This window comes from Hypomesus transpacificus, chromosome 5 (genome assembly GCF_021917145.1).
Source record: "Hypomesus transpacificus isolate Combined female chromosome 5, fHypTra1, whole genome shotgun sequence".
Taxonomy (NCBI): Eukaryota; Metazoa; Chordata; class Actinopteri; order Osmeriformes; family Osmeridae; genus Hypomesus; species Hypomesus transpacificus.
The window spans coordinates 1,212,196-1,239,484 of NC_061064.1; the positions used below are offsets into that span (position 1 = coordinate 1,212,196).

Below are 27,289 nucleotides of genomic sequence, written 5' to 3' on the forward strand. Positions count from 1 at the left end.
ATGCAATCTCCAACTTCAGGCCTTGTGTAGTTCTAGTGGTCCAGAACAAAATGCAAGTCTGGAGTCTGTGATGTACTGTGTCATCAGTTATAATACAGGAGTCAGGGGCAGGGGCAGGGGGAAGGGGCAGGAGGAAGGAGCAGGAGGGAGGAGCAGGAGGAAGGAGCAGGAGGAAGGGGCAGGGGGAAGGGGATAGGGACAGGAGGCATGGGGCAAGAGGCAGGAGGTGGATGGGTGGTTGGTGGGTGGGGATTTGGGTGGGGCATTTGGCACGGGACTAGGGCAGGAGGTATGTAGCATCTGGGATTGGGACAGGGGCATCTGGGACGGGGGCAGGGGCATCTGGGACGGGGGCAGGCGCAAGGGTCAGGAGGTGACTGGGTTGTTGGTAAGTGGGTGGGCGCTTGGTTGGCTGGGTGATAAGCCTCTTAACTGCCCCCCCCCCATCCTGGATCACCATGTCTGTGTTTACATCTGAAACACAACCTCCAAACACTCAGAGGACTGGGACACATAACCACCATCACCAGTCGCAAACGGATCCAACTTTCATCTAATACTCTGCACCCTTCTCTTCCTGAAAGCAAAATAAGAAACCTTTCTTTTCTCGAGCATGACGGTGCATCCTGCCCAGCGTCATATGATGTGTATAGAATATGACAAGAGCTTGAAACTAAAACAGAGCTCGCCTCCAGCCGTCCTTTGTTTGGTGTTGGAGGGGGAGAAGAAGGGGGAGGATGGGATTACACACACGCACGCGTCATCAAGCCTCTCCACAGGGGGCGGTTCCTCACACACGGCATTCTGCATGTCATCCTGTATGACATGGTTGCAAAACCACATACCACAGTTGTTTAACAGGCAGGGATCTCTGCTGAAGAATGCCACACATTACCAGCTAGACAGAGACAGAGTGACAGGGTGACAGAGTGACAGGGTGGGACAGAAAAGGCTTCACAGGAACGTGCCGCCACATTCCAAGGTGAGTTTCTTGGAAAAAGAACAACTTACGCAAGGTGTCTTAGAAACAAGCATGAGACTGTGACTTGAAATACAAGTCCAGCCTTGTCACATAGACTGAGGGTTAGGTTGGAAAGGTACATGTCGATTTACTGGGGAGGGTATTACTCAGTGGGAGTAAATTAATAAGTTAACTCACACCCTTAGCAAGGTGAAAAATAGTTTACATCTGGAAAAAAATAATCTTCAACCTGCAAGAGTATCAGTAGTTTTTCTATTTCCTGCTAGCCCTCCTAGCATGGTACCACCTCCTGCTAACCCTCCTAGCATAGTACCACCTCCTGCTAACCCTCCTAGCATGCTACCACCTCCTGCTAACCCTCCTAGCATGGTACCACCCCCTGCTAGCCCTCCTAGCATGGTACCACCTCCTGCTAGCCCTCCTAGCATGGTACCACCTCCTGCTAACCCTCCTAGCGTAGTACTCACATGGTCGGATCCCCTGCGGCGGCCCTCGCTGTTCCTCAGCCAGCATCGGCTCAACTCGCTCAGCTCTACGATGGGCTGCACCTTCAGATGGACAGTGTCTCCGGACTGACGGATCTTCTCCACAATCTCGTCCCGGCTTCGGTTCTCCACGTTGTCCCCGTTGATCTCCACCAGCCGGTCTCCCGGCACCAGCCCCAAGGCCAGATCCTTGGTCCCGGCACCGGGCTCTGCAAAGTGCACCACCCGCCGGTAGAGCGTCCCGTCCGGCTGGCGGTCCAGCATGGTGGTGCGGCGCAGCGAGAAGCCAAAGTCCCCGGTGTTGCGGCGCTGCAGCTGTAGCTGGCGGGGCTCCGGCACAGCCGGGGCCGTCACAGCCGGCAGACTCAGGTCTGCAGAGAACGTTTTCTCCACTAGCTCTGGGATGTGGACCGTCCGGGCGGGCGCAGGTCTGCGCTGGGGGTCGAACCCCCGGCTCTCTACCTGGGGAGATGGGGCAGCAGAGCTCTGCCCGGAGGGAGAGGAGCTCTCAGACGGACTCTCCTCCTTGCTCCTCTGGGAGAAGGAGAAGCTCTTAATAACCTGACCCACCTGGGGGTTCTGCTTGGCCAAGGCCCCAAACCTGGCAGCCCTTTCCTTCACCGAGCTGCGATGGCTGTCCGGACCCCCCTCGCCTTTGATGTCGTCGCTGGAGCTGGCTGCGCTCATCTGCCCTGCGTCCAGAACCATGCTGCCGCGGGAGCTGAAGCGTTCGGCATCGATCTCCGTAAGGTTGATTTCCGCGTTGCTGGCCACCTTGATGGGGATGGGGCTGGAGATCTCCAGCTTGCTCCTGGAGTCCCTCTTGGACCCCCCGCGGTGCAGGTTGAAGAAGCCCCGTCTCACACTGATCTCCTCCAGGCTTTTCATCTCCGCCTGGGACATCCTCTCCTTTTTGTCTTTCTTCTCCTTCTTTTCCTTCTTCCCTCCATCCTTGTCTCTGTCCTTCTCCTTGTCTTTTTTGATCAGGTTGAACATTTTTGGCTCCTTTTATCACCCCAGGAAAGGTTGGTTTGTAAAGCAGAAGCTGACGGGATCCATGTAACACTGGATCACTTCAGCTCTTCAGATTATCATCCAGAGCATCTGGAGACATTGTGGATTGTTGTCCGCAGAATCGACCTGGGGAGGGAGAGAGGGAGCAAAACATCAGTGTTGTCGTGGTCACAGTCGTCCGCTACTGAGATGTCCTTACAGATCAAAAGACAAGGCAGTTGATGACTCTTCATAGACGGTTTATGGTCAAGAGTGTGACTAATGACTAACGGTATCATTTTATTACGATCATAACGCACACATGATGCGTAAAATACCACAAAATGCAATGATTAGCATGTAGCCTGGGTCTCAAGATTCATGATTTCTTTCTAATCTACAAGGCCAGGAATGAACACATTGAACGAATGAAAAGAGCTTGGACAGTGCAACCAAACACCTGTGTTGAAGTGAGGGTATCAGATGTTGCAGAGCCTTTCATTAAATAAAAATGGAACTTCTTCTCTGTCAGAGAGACTATTTGAAGCACAAGTTTACAAGGTCTCATCGTGAGGTTTCAGAAAGGCTCTACCGGCTACTCCTTTCGCTTCTCTTTTAGCTCATGAAGGGAAGTGTTCACTTAACCCCTGACGACCTTCACCACCCGAAGTTTGGAACAGCTCAGTTCAGGGTTGAACCACTGTCAATGTGGACTAAAGCCTTACCCAGTGCGACGATCTGTCAGGTTACAGTTTAACCATGATCTGACACGTTTGAGATTAAATATAAATAATGGATGAGTGGAGACCTGCTAGCTGGACTTTTAGTCAGACTCCACCGTACTGTTCGTCTGGTATGCTCTCGCATGTCTAATTTACTGAGCGTGATACCGTTTGGCAGTGAGACACTTACTGCGTCTACACGTAAAGCATCTATACGTGAAATAAAGACACTTCTTTACTTAAAGACCACCGACATCACAAAAGGTTATCGATCAGAGCGAAATATTGCTGCACGGGGCATATGTGAACGAGGCACCTGCCCATACGCCCTCCAAGTCCCATTCACATACAAATTTACGATATTTTTATACAAATCCTAAGCTTCCAGCGCTGTAAACGGCTTTGATACACTGTGGCTTGGTTATTGTTGTAGCCGATCCTAGGCTTGTTCTTATAATGCGCTCGCTTTAAGCTGCTTTGCCCTCATTCTTTATCACACCGGTGGCTTTAGATAACAAATTGTTCCTTTCGTGGAGATGTTGCCTATTATACACCTAATGTGTAATGGCATCGTCTACTTACCTCTTTGAATACTGTTGGTTGATGGTCAGTCCTAATTGCAGGAGTCCGTTTAAGGGCTCTGTGTGAGATTGTGTCATAAGGGTTCAGTAGTTTAGTTGTACAGAGGCGTTGCAGAGCCGTTTACACACAGTCCACACACATGGTAGGACGAAAGGAAACCGGTCGGAAGCGACCCCTGCTGGCAATGTTATGCAGAGCAAAATAACCAAGATAGGTGTGAATGCAGGTAAAATGTTCTCATTGACAGTGATAATAGGCCTCACTCAAACTCACTGGCGTGACCTAGTAAAAAGAGATATGAATATTAGACCAACATGACACAATAAAAATACAACATGTTGGTTTAACCTTGAATTTTATTTGATCTACTCAATCTTTATAACGTTTCCAGTTCACTGGCACTGAATTGTTTGTGAAAGTGCACCCACCATCAGTCCGACAAGCAGCAGAAATAACAGCTCAATCAATTTTGTACAATATTTGTTTGCCAGGATTAAAACGTGCCTGGATTGTAATAAGTAGCACAGAAAAGAAACATAATAAAAGACCAAACAAAACATGCACCACATAATTTATAGAATCAACTTATACTAAGTCGTCATGCCCAATATATATTCTTATTGTAAACATCTCCATGTCCATAAGTTACTTCACTCATGATACTATCTTTTCAAATGTCACTACTTTTGTCCTTCCTTGTTTGACTCAGAGAGGGAAACTGAATACATTTCAGAATATTCCTGAACACATAGTATTATTCAGTTGATATTGCAGACATTTAGAAACATTGCACCTTTTCATGCTGTATAGCTCTAGCTCTGTTGAGCACATTCATCAATGACAGCCACACATTTTATCAAAGTTTCTCTAGATTTGAATAAAGTGACATTTGATTCCAAAGATAACCAAAACAACATATATTCTCACAGTTTAAATTATAATAAGGATTATAATGTGACAATGCCTGTGCATGCTCATACTGTTGTTGTTTTTAATCATATCTCAACAAACGTACTGATATGGATGTGGTATGGACATGAGAATATTAACTCATGTATTTGTCCAAAAGAAGACCATACAGGCACTGTGCTGGTGGGTAAGTACTCCTAGCATTGAATACCTAAAGATTCACTGCAAAAGGCTCAAAGGACAGTTGCTTTTGCACTCTTACTGTAAACATGTTTAAACCAAATCTTCAGATAAACAAACGCAATCAGAGGAGGAAGCAAAAGAGAAATATAAAAATTAAAAAAAAGACAGAAAACGCCAGTTTACAGCCAGGACTTCTTCCCTCTTCCCAGCCTGCTCATGCCAGCCAGCTTGGTCTTGGTGCGCTCCTTTTCCTCCGGACTCCTCCTGGAGGTGCACTCCAATGTAGAGTCCGTCTGGAAGGAGATGGCGGGGGCTCCGCTGCTCTTCTCCTGGTACATGGCTGTGGGCGTCTGGAGGACCACCCGGCCTCGTAAGGAGTGTTTAAGCTGCAGAAGCAGGGGGTTGTGATGGGCGTACAGCCCCACGCGCTCCACAGGGTTCCTCTCTGCCTCGCAGCAGGTGGAGCAAGCAGAGCACAGCACCCGGAAGATGTAGAGCCAACCAAGGTAGTGCAGCTCCACGATGTTGAGCACGAAGCAGCCCAGGCTGATGCTGAACATGAAGTTGAGGAAGATGGTCTTCTCCGTGGCGCGGGACACAAAGCAGTCAGTCCGATTGGGGCAGGGGTAGGTCTCACAGCGAAACAGGTGCGGCACCTCGAACCCAAACAGGTAACACTGCCCCACCAGGAAGGTGATCTCCATGACGGAGCGCAGGACCACGTGGATGATGTAGATAAGCAGGACCTGGTTGGAGAGCTGGGTGGGGTCCTTCCCCACCTCCCTCAGCTCCTCCTCCAGCAGGCTCTGCTCCACACACCCCCCCTCCTGTGCGCCCCACTCCTCCAGGTAGCAGGGCTGATACCTGGGGCTGCCACTCTCCAGGGCCACGTCCTCATCCAGGCCCACCTGTTTGGCCCTCTCACGGGCCACCTCCTGGACCTTCTCAATCTCCAGCTTCTCGTCCTTGGCGATTTTGTGCAGCACGTAGACGATGTAAAAGATGGAGGGCGTGGAGACAAGGACAATCTGGAAGACCCAGAAGCGCAGGTGGGAGACGGGGGCGAACGTGTCGTAGCACACGTTGTTGCAGCCGGGCTGCAGGGTGTTGCAGGTGAACTTGGACTGCTCGTCGCTGTAGACGGCGTCTCCCACCAGGGTGACCAGCAGGATGCGGAAGATGAGCAGCATGGTCAGCCAGATCTTACCAATCACGGTGGAATGGTTCTGCACCTCCGTTAGGAAGCGGCCAAGAATTGACCAGTCTCCCATTTCTGAGGGAACACGCAGAAGACCTACTGTAAGGCAACAAAGCTACTTTTATGGATTATGATTAAAAGAATCATTTTAACAATAACCATGACATACGATATGACCTGTAAACAACCTTTGTTATTACATCTCATGTATTAACAAAGAGATCTTAATCTCATTCTCATCTTATTTTCATCCACGGTTTGTATCAGCATCATATTCATTCAAGAGTTTTGACAAATTAAGGTTAATTAACGGGGCATTGAATGCTTATTATTGGATATGTGGTGCCCACAGTGAATAGGGCTCATGCTCAGCCTCACCTGAATGAGCAGATCCATGAAACCTTAAGATATGTCAACACATTATTTAAATCCTACAATGAGGGCGTCTGAATTCTGGCGTCTCTGTGTGGAGACTAGTTTACTCTGTCAAGTTCAACTGTCAAAACACAATATTCTAAACTACATATTGACAATAATCTATGAACTCTGTTTTTTGTTTTTCTCAAAACAAATTAGGTTTTACTGCTTGATAAAACGTTGTTTTGCTATTGTTGTTTACTATGTAGCTGACACTACTTATATATACGTGTATTAATTTACACATTTTTACACCCTGCAACTTGGTTGGGTGCAAACACTAATCCAAGGCATGTTTACACTGTGAAAAGATATGAACACTTACTAACAAATAGTAAGAGAATGAACCCTTTCTATTTTCCCCTGACAGAAACTAAACTGATTTCTCCCTGATTCAGTAAATTTGTCCCTTCACTCTCGCAAATCAACAACCGCTCATGGTGAACAGAAACACTGTGTGGACTGCCTTTGTACAAATGCAAAAACAGCTGAAACCACACAAACAACCGCGATGAACGATTTCTGGAGAAACCTACCTTTGGAAAATTTGTCTCTGTCCGATCCAAAACTGGAAAAATGCCAAAGCAAGCAATCTGCATAACTATATTTGAAGTGGGAGCAGGTTGGTGGAGGTGCTGGAGTCTATTGAGCTGCATGAAGGCAGCTGACTACACATATTCTCTAACTCCATCTGAAACAGTCTTTGTACTGTATGCAACACAAAGGCTTTCAATGTACAGTGGGGGGCACCTTTTCTGAACAGCCGTTCACAGTCGAGCACAGAGTTCAAAGAACGTGCTGGAAAAAATGTCAACAATACTGCCTGGTAACAGGGCTTCTGCCTACCTGCTTTACAGAGGTTAGGGTTAGGGAAACCCCATCAAATACATGATCATGTCAGATTGTTTACTCAACAGGGTAGGTCATTTGAATTAGGAAAAATCCTTTGTAAACATACAGTGACAATATACCCAAATGGTGTATTATTTGATGACAGTAGCCTGTAAGAAAGACTGAAATGTAATCAATAATACAAGAGTAGTATACACAGCCTTGCTCACCACAATAACACAACCATGTCATCTTCTAAAGAATCCTCTTTAAAGTATTTATCAAAAGATTAAGGTATTCTTGCCCCATCATTTAAAAAGTGGTTTATTGAAAAGGCAGGCATCATTGCAATAAAGGTGGTTGTTTCCTTGACTGGAGGGTCAAGGCCTCTATCAGAATCCTGGCACAGAATGTGGATGTGGAACGTTCTGATTGTGTTGAATCAGGAAGGGAATCACACCACTGGTCCTTATGTTGCACCGCAAATACGTTCCTCAACAATTTCCACTCACGTTTAAGCAGATATACTAGTACCTCATCAAAATCCATTTGTGATTTGAGTAACGTGTGTGTGTGTGTGTGTGTGAGTGTGTGTGTGTGTGCGTAGCCGGATCACGTTTTAAAGTACCCTGAAACTGCACCTAGTGCGGTCATGCAGTCAGCATAATAAATATATAATCAAAACGCCAAAACAAAATTATCTATAAGATTTCCCAAAAAGCAATAAAGGACTTTAACTGTCATCCTATTATTTTATATTGTACAACTGTGATTTCTTGAATATCATTATTGTGTTGTATCCAGCTAATATATAATCACTTCTTGGAAAATTAAAAGCCATAAAGAATTGTATCGAATACAGCGTGCATTGAAAGAGATGGGCTCGTTAGAAGCCTATGAGGTTCGCGATGACACGAATGACTGAACTTTGCCCCCATGTGTTGTGAAGATTACACTGCACCAGAAAATGTTTCAGTGTTAGAATTTTCAAAAGCACAAGAGTATAAGAGGGGAAAAAAACATGTTTTACTGCCGGATGTTTCTCGTATAACTTGGAATTGTTTTTGCCTAGCCTATTCGTTAAGCCTATCATCGCTGATATGTTTAACAATAACTTTCAAGTGAGAGAATAAGTGATGTGAAATAATAACACTCTAGTTGTTTGTAACTAATGAATCAAAGCAATATAAAAGAATTAAATAGAACATAAATCGCGCGGGTTCAAATCTCAGACCACATGCGACAGCTACTCCGCAATTGATCGACTCTGCCATTTATTGAATGCCCGCTGCAGAACCAGGCAACACATCCTCATAGGGGTGTCTAATCCCCAAAAAGAACTAATAGTAAGATAATCAAACTATTTTGCATACAGTTTGGTAACCGTTTTAACATTAGGTCGAAACTGTCGATTGTATTGAAAACAACTGCTTAGAACATGAATGCTTGCTCACCACACGCACAGTACTCTCAGTATTCCCCTAAAACGCACTTGACGTGGTTCAGTCCGAGGGTTACAGGAAGTTGTAGCAGCTGCCATGTTTGGCTGCTTTGTTGTAGGTTTCTTGTAGGTTTCCTGCAGATTTTTTAAGTGTTGCAATGGAACCTAGCTGGAGCACATTCTTATTTCAGGTAAGTGAACCCGGATGAGCAGAAATTAAGACAATTGATAGGATAACTTTGGAAAACTGAAGACATTCGCATTGTGACGGTTTTTAAATGTGTAATTTTAAGTAGAGCTATCCAAGCACAACAATGGTACATCAATCCCAGGCTTCCAGCTGTGAGGCTAGGGCATGACGCTAGGAAAAAATCAGTTCTCTTCTCTCTTTTCTCGGGTTTTAAATGTACCTGATGCTTTGAGAAAACTCTGAATGCGTTCAGCTTTATTTGATGAATAACTTCGAGGCTTTGTTTGTGTTTCCTAAGTTAGGTTATGTGATAAAGACCGCAAACATGAGGGATCATTCGAAGGCTTATGGAACGCCACCGTAGCGAGCAAGCCAGACTTGTTTTTTTCATTCACACTGGGAGAACCGTTGATCCGATTTTCAGCCTGGAGATAAAGGAAATGTTTTGCATCAACAATCGATAGCTAGCGTGAGTTAATCAGCACATTCATTTTTAGTAGAATGAATACCGATGACCCTTTCTAAAGTCAGCGATGAACTTTTTCCCATCCCTCTATAAATTGCTAGGAGTAGCATAGCTAACCTTACCATGTACTAGCAGTGCTAGCCAGCTTTAGCTTCATGGTTGAACAGTGCGGACCGCGGGCAGAGTGGAATGCGAACTATGCGCGTACATGAAAGCAGTTATTTCTCCATTCAGAAATGTGTACAACATAATAAGGACTAAAGAGAATGCACCCATTTTACAGTCTAAATACAGCTACGACCTCGCTATTATAAGGCTCAGTTTATCTTATTTGATCGTTATTGTGGCTCATAAGAGAAGTGGCGCTAGTAGCTTAGCTACCGTGATTGCCTAGCTAGGTAGGCTAGCAATACCATTATGCAACATGTTCAGATGACTATTTTTGTCATTGGCATGCATTCAAGCAAAGTTTGAGTTTACATCGTGTGTTGCACGGCAGCTGTGTTGTCATTCAGCCTCACTTGTGCCTGTATAAATAGCGATTCACCTCGCCAAAAAGTTATGCAATTATATTGTACATATAGTTAGAGCTAGCTAGCAATATTTTAGCTTGGTTGGCCTGCATGTTACTCCATGAGTGTCATTTGTGTCTTCATAACGATCACAAGGATCCAAGTAGGATATCCCCCCCCAGTAAATTCTGAGTTAATCATTTCCTCAACATTTTCCTGCGACTGGTGTGCTCGAGCAGTGCCGTAGCCCCCTGGCCAGCACTAGGTCAGTTTAACGGTGTCTGCTGGCCCTGCAGCCGGTCTGCAAGAGGCGAAATCGGAGCAACCTGATCCCTCTACCCCCACCCCCTCAAGTAGCACAGGACTCTGTCTTGAAAAAGATTTTCTTTCTCTTCTCTCTCGCTCTAATCTAGACAATTCAAATATCTACCTGCTGGAGGTCTCTAATCTGCAGCTCTGCTTTTGTTGGATGATTAAAGATACAAAGGGTTTGTAATGGTTCTGCTCAGAGAGGATATAAGTAATTGTTGTAGCTTCATGTCGAAAAGAAAAGCACAAAAAAAGATAATCAACCCAAGCTGCTCACATGTATTTCTTTGTCATATGAATGACAGTGCATGATGCAGAACTGAGTAGTGCTTCTCTGATCCGTAGGTGGCAGGATGTGAGTCAGGGGGTGAAAGTTAAATGTTCCTTCATGTCTCCCACACAGCTGTGAGTCGTCGTGAATCATCCTGATGGTGATTCATTCTCGCTTCACTCTCTCAAACTGAAGGACATCCTGGGAACATGTGGACTGGGCATGTTTAGCTGGTCAGCTTCATTTTTGTGTGTGTAGATGATGCAAATTCTGTTGTACCCTGGTTTGACTCAGTGACTCACTCACGAATCAGTGACCCACTCTAGATTCAGATGAGTAGGACCAAAGATCTGTGTGTTTGGATCATAGCCATCTCCCTGACAGACATGCTGGTGCTGTGTGTTGGCTGGTGCAGCCAGTATCAGTCACACCAAACACCTTCTGGAAGTCCTCACTCATTGATCTCATTGATGTTGGCAGCACGGCTGCTTGGTAACAAGCCAGGCTATGGCCTGAACGACCTTCCCCTGTATGACCCACTCCCAGGTGAAGACATGAATACTCAACTGTCCCATTTAATCATGAAGACCTGCTGTAGCTTACCAGATGTGAATCACCTCCAGTAGAAGCCTTTAGCCTTCAGTAGAAATAACTCAGTACTGGAGTTCCAATAAGTCTTGCTCGTACAAGTGAACATCTGGAAATGAGTTTGTTTCAGAAATAATGTTCAGGTGTGTTCTGCTGAGTTAACACAAGGTCGTTTGGCAGACGTGTCAGGAATGTATTATAAGACCATTAATGTCAGACCTTGTTAAAAAAGAGAAGAAAATGTAAAGCCTTGTGATGTGGTACTTTGGTATCCAACAGGTAAAACTTGCAGATTGTGACCAAGGTACAAATGAGCACAATTTCACGATCTTTATCTTCTGCTTGTATTTATCTCCCTCACAACTGCACAACTGTATATTCAGCAGAACTCTGCTTGTGTCTTGGCAGCCGGTCTGAGTTGAGTGGCGTACACATCTCGTATGGCTGCTGTTCCCCCGGCCTCCATCTTGATGTTATTTACTCAGGAGTGACCCAGCCTTCAGAGCACATTTGGATCAAACTGGTCATAGTGGCGTGAAGACGCAGCGGGCTGCAGCCCCAACACCGCTGTCCTGGGGCCGGCCTGTCTGAAGGGGCCTGGCTGGTCTCCCCCTCCCTCTCTCTCTCTCTCTCCTTGGGCCGGCCTGTCTGAAGGGGCCTGGCTGGTCTCCCCCTCCCTCTCTCCTTGGGCCGGCGAGCGGGCAATCGGTGATGACGAGGACAGTAATCCTGGGAGGTGGTGAGACAGGCTGGTGCTCAGGCAGGTGCTCAGACAGGCAGGTGGTGAGACAGGCAGGTGGTGAGACAGGCAGGTGGTGAGACAGGCAGGTGCTCAGACAGGCTGGTGGTGAGACAGGCAGGTGGTGAGACAGGCAGGTGCTCAGACAGGCAGGTGCTCAGACAATAGAGGCTGTTGGGCTCAGTGGTGTTCTCACTGAGTTCCCAGGTCCCCCTTGGTCTGGGGATGGAGTGTGTGTGTGTGTGTGAGAGAGAGAGAATCAATGTGTGTGTGTGTGAGAGATAGAGATAGAGAATGCGTGTGGAGAAGCGCAGCCCCTATCCCAATGAATAGGGGAGCCAAATCAGCGAAGACGCGTACAAAGACCCCCTGTTGGGCAGTGAGTGCATCTCTGGACAGATTTGTGTCTCTCACAACAGGGCAGACGGAGTAAGGAGCAGAATGTGGGATTCATTTTTCTGTGTCTCCCCCTCCCCCCTCTCACTAGCCCTGTCAGATGGATGGCTGAACCTGAAAGGCAGGGTCAGGTATTTAACCTTGCCCTTTCGTGCTTGCGGAAGAGAACGAAGTTGTCTTAATTGTGCCCCCCCCCCCCACCCTTTCAGTATAATGTTTGAACTGTGCATTGGGTGCTTTGAATCTGGTGGTAGCCTTTTGATAGAAAATAGTTCTGTAAGTCTGTCGTTGTGACTACTCAGGAAGACTCAGATGAGACGTACCCGGTCTCCTCTACCTCCCCATTGGTCTCAGTTTGAAACTGCTGTGACCAATGGGAGGGTTCCATTCCCGGGGTTGTCTGGAAGACAGGGTGTCCCCCAAGCCCAACTCCACATGTAACTGTCACTGTCTGTTGGGGTCCTCCCTGGTTTAAGATGCTCCATTGAGCAGCCATAATGACCCCTAACAGGCGTGATCGCTGCTCATTGTCCTCAGCGACCTTCTGCCTCTGCTGCTGATTGGGGTTTAGGACTGTTCCTGCTGCAGGCTCCACCCCCTGAAGGAGCTGTGACACGCTGGTCAACTTCCTGTCCTGGTCAGGGAACCGTCTGTGGCCGAAGGGCTACGTTTCCTGATGTCAAAACCCTACGTCTAGGCCCTAGAATTATGTTTATTTTTTTCCTTCAATCATAACTGCTCCTTTTAGGACAGGGCGTGTGTGTGTGTGGTTCTCTACCTAAAAGGCAGCTGCCGCTATCTGCTGCGGCGTGCTGCTGTAGTGAGTCAGATTTGGAGCACTTGTTTAGTCTGCTGAGAGCAGACGACCAGTCTACTCAAACGCTGCATGGGATTATTTATTAATGTCAGTCGATGTGGGTAGCTCCTCCAGTTTGACGTCACTAACCTTCTCCCTCAGCGGGGACCCTTTGCGCCGCCCGCTGTGCACAACCAGGCGCTCTCTTCTCTGAAACAGACAGATTTAGCAGCACGTCCAGGCTTCTCCCCAAGCTACTTTCTGATTTTCGTCGTTTTCTCTCAGCAGACTAGCTGACATGCTTTAGTGATGCAGACTAGCTGACATGCTTTAGTGATGCAGACTAGCTCACATGCTTTAGTGATGCAGACTAGCTCACATGCTTTAATGATGCAAACTAGCTCACATGCTTTAGTGATGCAGACTAGCTGACATGCTTTAGTGATGCAGACTAGCTGACATGCTTTAGTGATGCAGACTAGCTGACATGCTTTAGTGATGCAGACTAGCTCACATGCTTTAGTGATGCAGACTAGCTGACATGCTTTAGTGATGCAGACTAGCTCACATGCTTTAGTGATGCAAACTAGCTCACATGCTTTAGTGATGCAGACTAGCTGACATGCTTTAGTGATGCAGACTAGCTGACATGCTTTAGTGATGCAGACTAGCTGACATGCTTTAGTGATGCAGACTAGCTCACATGCTTTAGTGATGCAGACTAGCTGACATGCTTTAGTGATGCAGACTAGCTCACATGCTTTAGTGATGCAGACTAGCTGACATGCTTTAGTGATGCAGACTAGCTGACATGCTTTAGTGATGCAGACTAGCTGACATGCTTTAGTGATGCAGACTAGCTCACATGCTTTAGTGATGCAGACTAGCTGACATGCTTTAGTGATGCAGACTAGCTGACATGCTTTAGTGATGCAGACTAGCTGACATGCTTTAGTGATGCAGACTAGCTGACATGCTTTAGTGATGCAGACTAGCTGACATGCTTTAGTGATGCAGACTAGCTAACATGCTTTAGTGATGCTGACTAGCTGACATGCTTTAGTGATGCTGACTAGCTGACATGCTTTAGTGATGCAAACTAGCTCACATGCTTTAGTGATGCAGACTAGCTGACATGCTTTAGTGATGCAGACTAGCTGACATGCTTTAGTGATGCAGACTAGCTCACATGCTTTAGTGATGCAGACTAGCTGACATGCTTTAGTGATGCAGACTAGCTCACATGCTTTAGTGATGCAGACTAGCTGACATGCTTTAGTGATGCAGACTAGCTGACATGCTTTAGTGATGCAGACTAGCTGACATGCTTTAGTGATGCAGACTAGCTCACATGCTTTAGTGATGCAGACTAGCTGACATGCTTTAGTGATGCAGACTAGCTGACATGCTTTAGTGATGCAGACTAGCTGACATGCTTTAGTGATGCAGACTAGCTGACATGCTTTAGTGATGCAGACTAGCTGACATGCTTTAGTGATGCAGACTAGCTGACATGCTTTAGTGATGCTGACTAGCTGACATGCTTTAGTGATGCTGACTAGCTGACATGCTTTAGTGATGCAGACTAGCTGACATGCTTTAGTGATGCTGACTAGCTGACATGCTTTAGTGATGCTGACTAGCTGACATGCTTTAGTGTGGCTGGTGATGGCTGAGATTTGCTGAGGCGGTTTGACAGGGTGGGTTCCTGCGGCTCAGCCAGATTTCCCCCTGGCTTCCTGTCATGTGACATGTGAGTGCTGTAGACAGAGAGCGCGGGCGTGTGGTTTCACCATCACAACCACAGACCCCATGCCTTCACACAGCACCCAGCTAGACTGAGGACGTTTAAAGCAGGATGCTCACTGTATTTGTTATGGCTGGTATAGATCATTGGTGTTAGACTGTGGGTCAAGAGGTTGCTGGTTCAAATCCCACCCCCATCCCACCCCGCTTAGAATAAAAGCATCTGAGATGGAGGTCTTCCAGGATGTAGCTAAGCTTGTGGGCTGCTGGTGCTCAGGAGGTCAGGCTGCTGGTGCTGTGGAGGTCAGGCTGCTGGTGCTGTGGAGGTCAGGCTGCTGGTGCTGTGGAGGTCAGGCTGCTGGTGCTGTGGAGGTCAGGCTGCTGGTGCTGTGGAGGTCAGGCTGCTGGTGCTGTGGAGGTCAGGCTGCTGGTGCTCAGGAGGTCAGGCTACTGGTGCTCAGGCTGCTGGTGCTGTGGAGGTCAGGCTGCTGGTGCTGTGGAGGTCAATCTGCTGGTGCTGTGGAGGTCAGGCTGCTGGTGCTGTGGAGGTCAGGCTGCTGGTGCTCAGGAGGTCAGGCTGCTGGTGCTCAGGCTGCTGGTGCTCAGGAGGTCAGGCTGCTGGTGTTCAGGAGGTCAGGCTGCTGGTGTTCAGGAGGTCAGGCTGCTGGTGTTCAGGAGGTCAGGCTGCTGGTGTTCAGGAGGTCAGGCTGCTGGTGCTCAGGCTGCTGGTGTTCAGGAGGTCAGGCTGCTGGTGTTCAGGAGGTCAGGCTGCTGGTGTTCAGGAGGTCAGGCTGCTGGTGTTCAGGAGGTCAGGCTGCTGGTGTTCAGGAGGTCAGGCTGCTGGTGTTCAGGAGGTCAGGCTGCTGGTGTTCAGGAGGTCAGGCTGCTGGTGCTCAGAAGGTCTGCTGCAACAGATTTAGACATCATGGCAGGGGATCATTTTTCCAACAACAGATTTAGATTTTTCAGCTGCAGGCTGTTTGAGTGACTGGCTAATGACAGAGCCAGGGCCTATTTCTGTTCCTGTAGAAACACCCACAGTCACTGACCCTGGTTGGTTTTTGCCTGATTCATCGTGTACATGCAGCAGGCTGTTATACAGCACATCAGCAGGCTATGGCACAGCAGATCCGCTATCAGGCTAATATGTTCAATATGGGTGTTTTCTTTAAACCTTTAAGTGTTTTTTTTTAAGTGCCTGTGCTCTCCTGTATGGCTGGGGGTCTGTGCTCTCCTGTATGGCTGGGGGTCTGTGCTCTCCTGTATGGCTGGGGGTCTGTGCTCTCCTGTATGGCTGGGGGTCTGTGCTCTCCTGTATGGCTGGGGGTCTGTGCTCTCCTGTATGGCTGGGGGTCTGTGCTCTCCTGTGTGTGGCTGGGAGTCTGTGCTCTCCTGTGTGTGGCTGGGAGTCTGTCTGTTCTCTCCTGTGTGCTGGGGGTCTGTCTGTGCTGTCCTGTGTGCTGGGCTGCTGGTGCTGTGCTGGCCCTCGCGCTCCTAGACGCCACACATGCAGAATGATTCACTGTCTATTTCTGTGTTGCTACAGATAGTCTCTCTCTCACCCCTTTCTCTTGTACTCACTCTCCCTTTCTCTCTTGCACTCATTCTCTCTGACTCCTTCTCCCCTTCCTCTGAAGTGATGTGTTTGGTGGATGTCCCGAACTTCAGAAAGGTTCGCTGTCAAAGTGAAACCAAATCTCAGAATTCGGAGAGCTCTGGTGGTTCTGAATCTCCTGATGTTGTGCAAACACTCTTCCCCAGACGGGGCCAGCGGTGTTGAGCAGCGGCCATCTCGCGCTGGTCCGAGCGGCTCGTCTGAGCGGCAGTGAGCTGAAGCTGGGACTACAACACAGCTCACTTCAGGCTCTTCCCAGCCACATGAACCAGTCTGACGACACAAACACAGCCCAGCCTAATGCTACATTCAATATCCTGCCTAGTTATTTTCTTACTGCAAGCTGTTATATAAAAGGGCAATGTGGAGATGTAGGCTAATCTCTTAGAGTGCACAGTTGTGTAAACCCAGAACAGCCTACAAACTGAGGTTAACGTGCCTGCTATACCAGTTAGGACAGCACCAGAGGTCACAGGTCACATCGCAACAAACACTTTCAGAGCTCATCTCTCCTATGTAGCAAGAAGCCCTTTAGAAAAAGTGATCTGTTCTGATTCGGTTTCCTACTAGTGACTGACCTGCATACCTGTGTGACTAACCTGCGTAGCTGTAATATCCCATGAGGTACCCGTGTGACTGACCTGTGTACTGTGTTGTCTGTGCAGCAGGCAAATGAAGCCCTCCACCACCAGCACCAGGTGGCCCAGAACAGCCTGCTGCCGCTGCTTAACTCCGGTGCCGAGCCCGTGGATCAGAAGCCCATCCTGCCCATCCCGATGGACCAGAAGCCCCCAGCCAGCGCTGCAGAGCTGCTGAAGGACAACGTTGCAAGCGGTGGGGGGCGGGGGCCCATGCCCGTGGTGAAGAAGGAGCACAAGAGCAAGACCCCCTTCATCTGCGGCTACTGCAACAAGGCCTTCCGGGACAGCTACCACCTGCGGCGCCACGAGTCCTGCCACACCGGGGTCAAGATGGTGTCCAGGCCCAAGAAGACGGCACAGACTGCGCCCACCATGGTGCCCCTCATCTCCACCATGCCTCGCGAGAATAACGCCCCCTCCTACATCTCCACCATCGCCGGCATCTTTACCACAGCAACCACCTCGGTCTCCTCAGGCTCCAGCATCATGACGGCCGCCTCCATGATCAACGTTCCCCAGCAGGGAGGCCCCAAGAAGCCCCCCAAGCCCGTGAAGAAGAACCACGGCTGTGAGATGTGTGGGAAGGCCTTCAGGGACGTGTACCACCTGAACCGCCACAAGCTGTCCCACTCAGACGAGAAGCCCTTTGAGTGTCCCATCTGTCAGCAGCGCTTCAAGAGGAAGGACAGGATGACCTACCACGTGCGCTCGCACGACGGGGGCGTGCACAAGCCCTACGTCTGTTCTGTCTGCGGGAAAGGCTTCTCCAGGTAGGCCCTTCAGCCCCGCCTTCACCAGACACTCCCCCCAATCCCAGCCCAGCCCTACCCTCACCACATACTTACTTTATAATAATAATAATAATAAATGCCATATATTTGAGATGTGTTTTAATGTTTGTTTATATCATCGTTTAAGTGTCCTTGAACTCTTCTCACTTTTTCCATGTTTGTTGTGCTCATTAATGAAAGACACCCAGGTTCTGGTTCTGAGAATCTAGAACTAGAGAACCGAGGAAACCAACAAACTGCTCCACATTCAGGTCGATGGTAGACTGCTGTTCACGGACTGAAGAATGACTTTAACCTCTGAATCGTCAGGGCCCGGCTGTGTGGCCATCTGGTGTCCAGTGTGACGCTCCTATTGGCTGCAGCTTCCTGATTTGTAGCAGGGTTGAATGCTCCTGCTCTTGCAGTCCCTGCAGCAGTGTGTTCAAACAGCAGTGCTCTGCACAGTACAAACTCCAGAGTCCCAGAGTTCCCCTCTCCAGGGGAGGGAGGGGGAGCCGGGCTTGGAGGGGGGAGTGGGTGGAGGGAGGGGGAGCCGGGCTTGGAGGGGGGAGTGGGTGGAGGGAGGGGGAGCCGGGCTTGGAGGGGGGAGTGGGTGGAGGGAGGGGGAGCCGGGCTTGGAGGGGGGAGTGGGTGGAGGGAGGGGGAGCCGGGCTTGGAGGGGGGGAGTGGGTGGAGGGAGGGCGGCTGCTTTGATTGGCGCGTCACGCTGTGGTTCCCGCCAGCCTGGGGCCCCCTCCCTCCCCAGGGAATGCCGGGAGAGAGAACCCTGGGATTTCCTCCTACTCACTGAATAGCTGCCCCAGCCAGCCTTCCCCAGCCAGCCATCCTGCCCCAGCCATCCTGCCCCAGCCATCCTGCCCCAGCTAGCCAGCCTGCCCCAGCCAGCTGTGTCCAGGCTGTATCCAGGCTGTGTCCAGGCTGTGTCCAGGCTGTGTCCAGGCTGTGTCCAGGCTGTGTCCAGGCTTGTTGTCATGGAAGCACCCAGACCTCCTTTCTCTTCAGAAGGAGCTCACTGGAAGATGGCCTCTTTCAGCATTTAGCACCACATCCCATCCCTGATCCCAGCGATGCGTCACTGGGTTTTCAGGATGTCTGGAGCATTCATGAGCGTGAGTCACAGGAAGGTGACGCCATGGGGTTTTATCTGGCTGGCTTCACACCAAGGTTCATAACCTCCCTGGGAATGTGTTTAGTGGTTAGATGTTGTGGTCAAAGGTCTGTCTGAGGTACAGTAGTGCTGGAGGCTTCTGTGCGTGGCTCATGGTGTCTGGAGGCTTCTGTGCCTGACCGTCACCAGGCAGGCTGGCCATCCCTGCTATGGAGCCTGAGAATGTGTCTGAGCATGTCACCCGCCAGACTGGCTGGTCCGCCAGCAGCAGGGCTCTGTCTGGGAGCAGCAGCAGGGCTCTGTCTGGGAGCAGCAGCAGCAGCAGCAGGGCTCTGTCTGGGAGCAGCAGCAGCAGGGCTCTGTCTGGGAGCAGCAGCAGGGCTCTGTCTGGGAGCAGCAGCAGCAGCAGGGCTCTGTCTGGCAGCAGCAGCAGCAGGGCTCTGTCTGGGAGCAGCAGCAGGGCTCTGTCTGGGAGCAGCAGCAGCAGCAGGGCTCTGTCTGGGAACAGCAGCAGGGCTCTGTCTGGGAGCAGCAGCAGCAGCAGGGCTCTGTCTGGGAACAGCAGCAGGGCTCTGTCTGGGAGCAGCAGCAGCAGCAGCAGGGCTCTGTCTGGGAGCAGCAGCAGCAGGGCTCTGTCTGGGAGCAGCAGCAGCAGCAGGGCTCTGTCTGGGAGCAGCAGCAGCAGCAGGGCTCTGTCTGGGAGCAGCAGCAGCAGGGCTCTGTCTGGGAGCAGCAGCAGCAGCAGGGCTCTGTCTGGGAGCAGCAGCAGGGCTCTGTCTGGGAGCAGCAGCAGCAGGGCTCTGTCTGGGAGCAGCAGCAGCAGGGCTCTGTCTGGGAGCAGCAGCAGCAGCAGGGCTCTGTCTGGGAGCAGCAGCAGCAGCAGGGCTCTGTCTGGGAGCAGCAGCAGCAGCAGGGCTCTGTCTGGGAGCAGCAGCAGCAGGGCTCTGTCTGGGAGCAGCAGCAGCAGGGCTCTGTCTGGGAGCAGCAGCAGGGTTCTGTCTGGGAGCAGCAGCAGCAGGGCTCTGTCTGGGAGCAGCAGTAGCAGCAGGGCTCTGTCTGGGAGCAGCAGCAGCAGCAGGGCTCTGTCTGGGAGCAGCAGCAGGGCTCTGTCTGGGAGCAGCAGCAGGCCTCTGTCTGGGAGCAGCAGCAGCAGGCCTCTGTCTGGGAGCAGCAGCAGCAGGGCTCTGTCTGGGAGCAGCAGCAGCAGGGCTCTGTCTGGGAGCAGCAGCAGGGCTCTGTCTGGGAGCAGCAGCAGCAGGGCTCTGTCTGGGAGCAGCAGCAGCAGCAGGGCTCTGTCTGGGAGCAGCAGCAGGGCTCTGTCTGGGAGCAGCAGCAGGGCTCTGTCTGGGAGCAGCAGCAGCAGGGCTCTGTCTGGGAGCAGCAGTAGCAGCAGGGCTCTGTCTGGGAGCAGCAGCAGCAGCAGGGCTCTGTCTGGGAGCAGCAGCAGGGCTCTGTCTGGGAGCAGCAGCAGGCCTCTGTCTGGGAGCAGCAGCAGGGCTCTGTCTGGGAGCAGCAGCAGCAGGGCTCTGTCTGGGAGCAGCAGCAGGGCTCTGTCTGGGAGCAGCAGCAGCAGGGCTCTGTCTGGGAGCAGCAGCAGCAGCAGGGCTCTGTCTGGGAGCAGCAGCAGGGCTCTGTCTGGGAGCAGCAGCAGCAGCAGGGCTCTGTCTGGGAGCAGCAGCAGCAGCAGGGCTCTGTCTGGGAGCAGCAGCAGGGCTCTGTCTGGGAGCAGCAGCAGGGCTCTGTCTGGGAGCAGCAGCAGCAGCAGGGCTCTGTCTGGGAGCAGCAGCAGGGCTCTGTCTGGGAGCAGCAGCAGCAGGGCTCTGTCTGGGAGCAGCAGCAGCAGGGTTCTGTCTGGGAGCAGCAGCAGGGCTCTGTCTGGGAGCAGCAGCAGGGCTCTGTCTGGGAGCAGCAGCAGCAGCAGGGCTCTGTCTGGGAGCAGCAGCAGGGCTCTGTCTGGGAGCAGCAGCAGGGCTCTGTCTGGGAGCAGCAGCAGCAGGGCTCTGTCTGGCAGCAGCAGCAGGGTTCTGTCTGGGAGCAGCAGCAGCAGCAGGGCTCTGTCTGGGAGCAGCAGCAGGGCTCTGTCTGGGAGCAGCAGCAGCAGGGCTCTGTCTGGCAGCAGCAGCAGCAGCAGGGCTCTGTCTGGGAGCTTCCGTCTTCAGAGGAACAGAAGGTGGGAAGGAACAGCCGTCCGGTCCAAAGCTCAGAGGAAAAGATGGCGCTTGGCTTTTCTCCTTCAGTAACGAAGCCTCTATGGCTGTCGATCTGCCTTTAAACCCCCCCCTCCACCCCTCCCCCCAGCCGGCAGTTCTGGGGAGAGAGCGATGAAGCCTATGGTCTCCCTGAGCTGGTGTGCTGCTGAGCTAAATGAGGCCTTGGAGAGCCATGGTGGTGGCCGAGCTCCACTTGGAAAGGTCACCAGGGCAACAAGCCAATGTGTTGACTGTATGCGTGTGTTCTGCAGAGAGATTGTAAAATTTAATTTCTTTCCTTTCCAGACCGGATCACCTTAGCTGCCACGTGAAGCATGTCCATTCCTCAGAAAGACCGTTCAAATGTCAAGTAACGGTAAGAGATGCGTGTGTGAGACTGGTGAGAGCAGGCAGGGCCAGGTGCATGATGGGATGAGAGCAGGCAGGGCCAGGTGCATGATGGGATGAGAGCAGGCAGGGCCAGGTGCATGATGGGATGAGAGCAGGCAGGGCCAGGTGCATGATGGGATGAGAGCAGGCAGGGCCAGGTGCATGATGGGATGAGAGCAGGCAGGGCCAGGTGCATGATGGGATCTGTTCTTGGCGTGGGAATGGGAACCCGCTGGCTCTATGAATAGATTGTTGACCCCCTGTGCCCTGCAGGCCTGTACCTCTGCCTTCGCCACCAAAGACCGACTCCGCTCCCACATGATCCGACACGAGGGCAAGGTCACCTGTAACATCTGTGGGAAGATGCTGAGCGCCGCCTACATCACCAGCCACCTGAAGACTCACGGACAGGCCAACTTCAACTCTTGCAACAAAGGTACGTAACCCCTATCCCATCACACCTGATGTCTCCCTGCATACTGGGGGGCAGAGGTCCCAGGGCCACGCTACAGACTGTGACCCCCCCCCCCTAGCTCTGAGGTCCCAGGGCCAGGCTACAGCCTGTGACACCCCCCCCCCCCCTAGCTCTGAGGTCCCAGGGCCAGGCTACAGACTGTGACACCCCCCCCCCCCCCCCTAGCTCTGAGGTCCCAGGGCCAGGCTACAGACTGTGACCCCCCCCCCCCCTAGCTCTGAGGTCCCAGGGCCAGGCTACAGACTGTGACCCCCCCCCCCCCCCCACCTAGCTCTGAGGTCCCAGGGCCAGGCTACAGACTGTGACCCCCCCCCCCCCCCCACCTAGCTCTCCCGACAGGCAGAAGCTCCTCATGTGACCAGTGCTCACTTGGACCTCTCCTTGCTGCCACACCCAGAAGCGTCTGTTCTCTCCAATGTGTTTGCATTTCCTTCATGTGGTGTTTTACTCTTCAATAATCCAGTCTGTCGGAGCACCACGGCGGAGCGTTAAACTAAAGCTGGGTGTGTGGGCTAATCTGATGACATGTATTCTAGTTGACAGAAGTGGTTAGCCTGTGGCAGAAATCTGTTCTCATGTTCTCAATTGAAAGTGCTTTCAGCAATTGGCTCATTTTAGTTTTGTGCGCAGAGGGAAGTGGAACACGCGTGATATCTGACTACACATCCCACTTGCTGCTTTCATTTGTGCAGCTCATCAGGAAGTAGAGATCAGAGAGTCACAGCAGAAATATGCCTCTAGTCTATCTCTAGTCTATCTCATTAGCTGGTTGATTGGTTTCATGAACTTGAGAGTCCAGAGATTACTTTGTGTTACTGCTCAGCTTATTGTTAATGGACTATACCACCTGAGTGATCATTCCTGAACAACCTAATAACCACTTCCTCCCTCAGCTGCTCGTGTGTGTGTGTGTGTGTGTGTGTGTGTGTGTGTGTGTGTGTGTGTGTGTGTGTGTGTGTGTGTGCATTTGTCTGTTCGTCTCCACCTGTGAATTCCCCATATTTGGTGCTGATATCTGGGAGATCTGAATCGTACATGGTAGTCTTGTGTAGTTCCTTAGACGTAGAACCCGAGATGTTTCCCTCATATAGACTCCTCCTCCTGAGCATATAGACTCCTCCTCCTGAAGCCGTCCACGCATATTGACACCACCAGAAGGAGTATGCTGACTGTGGTAGAAACATTCTCAATATACTCCCCCTGGAGACACTGGGTGTATTTGTTTTGGTCTCCTGGGCCACCTGGAGTTGGGCCCTCACCCTGCGGGTTGGGAAACGGACGCACCCAGTGGCCCAGCCCAGCGGCCCTGGCTAGCCCAGCCCAGCGGCCCTGGCTAGCCTGCAGGCTGCTATAACCCCTGTGTGACCCCTGTGTGTCTGTATTTCTGAATAGGGAGCTGGCAGTGGAATTCCTCAGGGGCACTGAAAGGTAATAACATAACGTAGCCGTGTGTGAACCAACCTCTCCCTCTTGGAGACAGAAACCCAAGCACACAATGTCACACACTGAGAATGAAAGGATGCTTTTAGAAGGAACAACACAGCAGGTAGCAGCGCTAGCGGCAGTTAGGAACTGCTCTTTCAAACATTGCATCATCCTTGCATCTGTGTTCTGTCATCCTGTAAGGGTTTACTTGTGCCAACATGAAATCTAAACATCCAAACAAGATAAGTGGGTGTTTAAGATCTTTATGCTTTATTACATGTAAAGCTTATTTACAGTCAGAATGCTGTTATATTTGCATGGCAGCGTGGCAACAGCCCTTCGTTACGTTGAGGTTTTAAATAAGACGGCATCGAGATGGAGACAAGACAGTGGTTCAGAATAGCTGTAGTCAGGAGCCCAGCTGTATATCAGCATGCTACATGTATGTCAGCATGCTACATGTATGTGCGATTACACGCCCATGAGGAGTGAGGACTGCAGGATATCTGGAACACTGTTTTGTTAGCACCTCAGAGCAACACAGTCTAATGTCCTTTAACACAGTCTAATGTCCTTTCACACAGTCTAATGTCCTTTCACACAGTCTAATGTCCTTTCACACAGTCTAATGTCCTTTCACACAGTCTAATGTCCTTTCTGAACGGCATCCGTCCATGTTGTGGTAGGAGGCATGAACAGCAGCACTGCTGACAGGGCGAGCTCCTTAGCATGCTCTGACTGGCTCCTCTCTCTCCTTGTCCCCCAGACAGCAACAACGTCTGCAACTCTGCCTCGGCCACACCCGTCACTGCCTCCGCCCCCATCACCACGGCGATGAACCGGGGTATCTCCAGCAACAACCCCATCACCATAGCATCGGCGATGAACATTTCCACCAACACGGTAAACATCAGCTCTCCAGTCAGCCTCCACCACCCAGTCACCATCACCGGGCCCGTCAACATCCCCTCGTCGGCTGGCATGAACATCGCCCACCCTGTGGCCCTCACCACCTCCATGCCCATGAATATAAACATCGCCATGAGGCCCATGGAGAGCATGCCTTTTCTGTCCCAAGTCCTGCCTTCATCCCCACCCTGGTAGACGGCAGAGAGAACAATGAAAGGGAAAATGGATAAACGAGAGACTCCTGTCCCCCCTCCCTCCCACTCTCCCTCCCTCCCCCTCCAGCCCCCTCTCCACCCCCCCCTCCTCCCCCAGACCTGGAAGCGAGTGTTTACTGAGGCTTCAGGGGGCAGAGCCCCCCTGGTGGTCCTTCAGGGGGCACAGTCTCCCTGGGTGTCCTTCAGGGGGCACAGTCTCCCTGGGTGTCCTTCAGGGGGCCGAGTCTCCCTGGGTGTCCTTCAGGGGGCCGAGCCCCCCTGGTGGTCCTTCAGGGGGCACAGTCTCCCTGGTGGTCCCACACGTTGTCTCCAGCAGAGAACACTAGAAGTTAGGTAGGTTTCGTCTTGTAATCGGAAGGACTTTGAACCTAGATGTAGTGAGTCTGATAAAGAGTGTTAAACTGTGATGCAAACGTCCAGAGCTGGGGTCTGAACTGGAGGAGGTGTGGCTACACCTCACCTGAAGCACCCGCAGCTCAGCAGCTGGGAGAAGACGACTGAAACGATGGACTAAGGCAATAAGTACAGAGCTGATTTGGATGTTCCTTTGGTTCTCTGGCAAAGCCGTTGGGTGTTCCTTATGATGTTTTTAACTATAGCCTGCTAATCAGTATTTAATGTTTTTAGGAGAAGAGTTCAACAAAAGGGACAGTTGCTTCCATTTGCATGGACGGTTATGTTCTTTTTATTTTTTTTCCACGGTTGTATTGCATTTGTTTTTTCAAATAGAAGGTATGCTCTTGAGGTACAGTGGCTAACTTGTACAGTTGTCATGGTAATGTATTCTCACCATCAGCAGTTTATTTGTACCCTTATTGAAGTGGATATCTGGACAGTGTCCTTTTGGACTGTTAAATATGTCTAATTCTTGTTTCTCTCATTAGGGATGGCAGTGGGGCGGTCTTTTATTTGGTCATCAGTTGATGTTGTTTTTGTTTTAAACATTAAGTGAGAGATGAATGAGTCTTGCACTGAAATCCCTCATAACTGAACAGCAGTATTACCACAGAACAAATCAAGTGTTAATCAGACAAACAGAACAGCGCCATCTAGTGGCTCAACAGTCCTAAAGTCCAGCAAGGATCACACACACACACACACACACACTATTATGTTGGTGATGGATTTTAGTTTTGTTAGCTATATTTTATATCCTTTTGTTTCTTATTATTTTGTCTGTGAGGACCCCCATAGTTTGGACTTTCCACTCAGGAACTCTCTGTGAGGCCCGGTAAACGTGGTTTTCTTATTATTGGAGTTCATGTCTAACATGTAACTTGACCCTGGACTTTCCCATGTTACTTTGTAAATATTTAACTCACTATATACTTTTTTTTTTCTCTCTCTAAAAAAGTAGAACTCCAGAGACTAGGGATCCAAGAAATCTTCATTTTGTGAAACGTAGCCGTCCATTTTAATAATAATGTTGTTTGTAACCGTTCACACGTCTCCAGTATCGATCAAATACCAGTTCAGTCTGCCTGTGTCATACTGAGGGCTGGTGGTGGGTTAACTGAACGATGTTGTGAGGAAGAAAACACTAATAAACATTGATAGATGGATGCAGATAACGGGACTAGATAATGTTTGTGGCATGCTGTCTTGACGAGGGCCGACCATGTAAACAGGCTCACTGAAACATGCCTCCTAGAGTGTCCTGATCGCTCAAACAAGTTGACGACAACGTCTGTGAGCCAGGTTTAAAACTGTCTGTGAGCCAGGTTTAAAACTGTCTGTGAGCCAGGTTTAAAACTGTCTGTGAGCCAGGTTTAAAACTGTCTGTGAGCCAGGTTTAAAACTGTCTGTGAGCCAGGTTTAAAACTGTCTGTGAGCCAGGTTTAAAACTGTCTGTGAGCCAGGTTTAAAACTGTCTGTGAGCCAGGTTTAAAACCGTCTGTGAGCCAGGTTTAAAACCGTCTGTGAGCCAGGTTTAAAACTGTCTTCAAACACCGCTGAGGATTGGGATGAGGTCGGTGGATACCAGTTCACTCTGATTAAAAAAAAAAACGGTTAATTTGACGAACAAACAGGATGCATGTTGTTAATTCCCATGATTTATTTGTTTTCTTATGCATTTGACTCACTATGATTACCTGTTTGACAAATTTAATACAACAATGTAACGGGGATGTGAACATTTTTAACATTTCTTAATTTTAATGAAAAAAATAAACTGAATTGAAAATTCTTGGACCCCTGTTAAGGCAGTTGAATGTATATCTTTGTACAAAACAAGTTTAGTTCTGAGGATGTGGTAGTTACAGTAGACATGTGAAAGATAACCTTTTATAAATCTTTTGTATTAGAACATTAACGGTAATTTTGTATATATGAAGACTAGGCTTTCTGACTAGCAGAAAGGTTAAACATTCCTACATTTTTTTAAATGTATGGTTGTCAAATTATTACGTAAACATGCGCAATGTTTTATGTGCCTTTTATTTGGGTTGTCTAAATAAAAGAAAACCGTTAAGTGTGTTTCAGTGTGAATTTGTTCCTGATCAGTTGAATGTGATGACGTGTTCAGCAGTGGTTCTCCTGTGGAAAGGTGAGTGAGGTCATCCAAACCTGTACGATGGATATTGAAGTTGCTTCTTATCTATTCTGATAAGTAAAACATATAATTAATTCTAAACGGAATAGAGGGTTTTTTTCACGCACAAATTCAACAACCGAGAGAGTTGTAGCTGCGGGCGAACACCTCATACGGTTGTACTTTTGTCAACCTTTCAAAACTTTTTTGTTTATATTGTTTTCAAATTTGTTTTTTCATTC

The 27,289-nt window shown here is 49.9% G+C and overlaps 3 protein-coding genes across 15 annotated transcripts in view; 1 reads left to right on the top strand and 2 right to left on the bottom strand.

Annotated features, from left to right (window-relative positions):
- LOC124468198 (unconventional myosin-XVIIIa-like) overlaps positions 1–3,872 on the bottom strand; it is a 59,575-nt gene extending 55,703 nt beyond the window's left edge. For 10 of the 12 annotated variants that reach the window (XM_047020828.1, XM_047020832.1, XM_047020827.1 and 7 more), the window contains exons 1-2: positions 3,765–3,871; positions 1,450–2,607 (exon numbers count right to left, since the gene is read on the bottom strand). In XM_047020828.1, the coding sequence (XP_046876784.1) occupies positions 1,450–2,463 (1,014 nt within the window). In that variant the 5' untranslated portion in view covers positions 2,464–2,607; positions 3,765–3,871. Of the gene's footprint in view, positions 1–1,449; positions 2,608–3,764 lie in introns of all 12 variants that reach the window. The other 2 variants (XM_047020831.1, XM_047020823.1) reach the window with 2 other exon arrangements.
- A 1,089-nt stretch (positions 3,873–4,961) lies between these two features.
- On the bottom strand, positions 4,962–6,504 carry LOC124468199 (gap junction delta-2 protein). The gene is made up of 2 exons (XM_047020835.1): positions 6,433–6,504; positions 4,962–6,129 (listed from the first exon to the last, which is right to left on the bottom strand). The coding sequence occupies exon 2, from the start codon at positions 6,125–6,127 to the stop codon at positions 5,036–5,038; it is 1,092 nt and encodes a 363-aa protein (XP_046876791.1). The 5' UTR covers positions 6,128–6,129; positions 6,433–6,504; the 3' UTR covers positions 4,962–5,035.
- Positions 6,505–8,827: 2,323 nt separating this feature from the next.
- Positions 8,828–26,981, top strand: LOC124467967 (vascular endothelial zinc finger 1-like). 2 transcript variants are annotated; one of them, XM_047020499.1, is made up of 6 exons: positions 8,828–8,934; positions 17,037–17,782; positions 21,407–21,476; positions 21,764–21,926; positions 23,358–23,393; positions 24,157–26,981. In XM_047020499.1, exons 1-6 carry the CDS (start codon positions 8,902–8,904, stop codon positions 24,492–24,494), a joined length of 1,386 nt encoding a protein of 461 aa, XP_046876455.1. In that variant the 5' UTR covers positions 8,828–8,901; the 3' UTR covers positions 24,495–26,981. The 2 variants fall into 2 exon arrangements, with proteins under 2 accessions (XP_046876455.1, XP_046876456.1); XM_047020500.1 differs by lacking the exon at positions 23,358–23,393.
- Positions 26,982–27,289: the final 308 nt, after the last annotated feature.

Excerpts from the sequence above, each read along its gene's own strand:
- LOC124468199 (XM_047020835.1), bottom strand. The coding sequence starts at position 6,127 with ATGGGAGACTGGTCAATTCTTGGCCGCTTCCTAACGGAGGTGCAGAAC.
- LOC124467967 (XM_047020499.1), top strand. The coding sequence starts at position 8,902 with ATGGAACCTAGCTGGAGCACATTCTTATTTCAG. Across the intron at positions 8,935-17,036 it reads GGAGCACATTCTTATTTCAG|CAGGCAAATGAAGCCCTCCA; the intron begins GTAAGTGAACCC and ends TTGTCTGTGCAG. Across the intron at positions 17,783-21,406 it reads TGCGGGAAAGGCTTCTCCAG|ACCGGATCACCTTAGCTGCC; the intron begins GTAGGCCCTTCA and ends TTTCCTTTCCAG.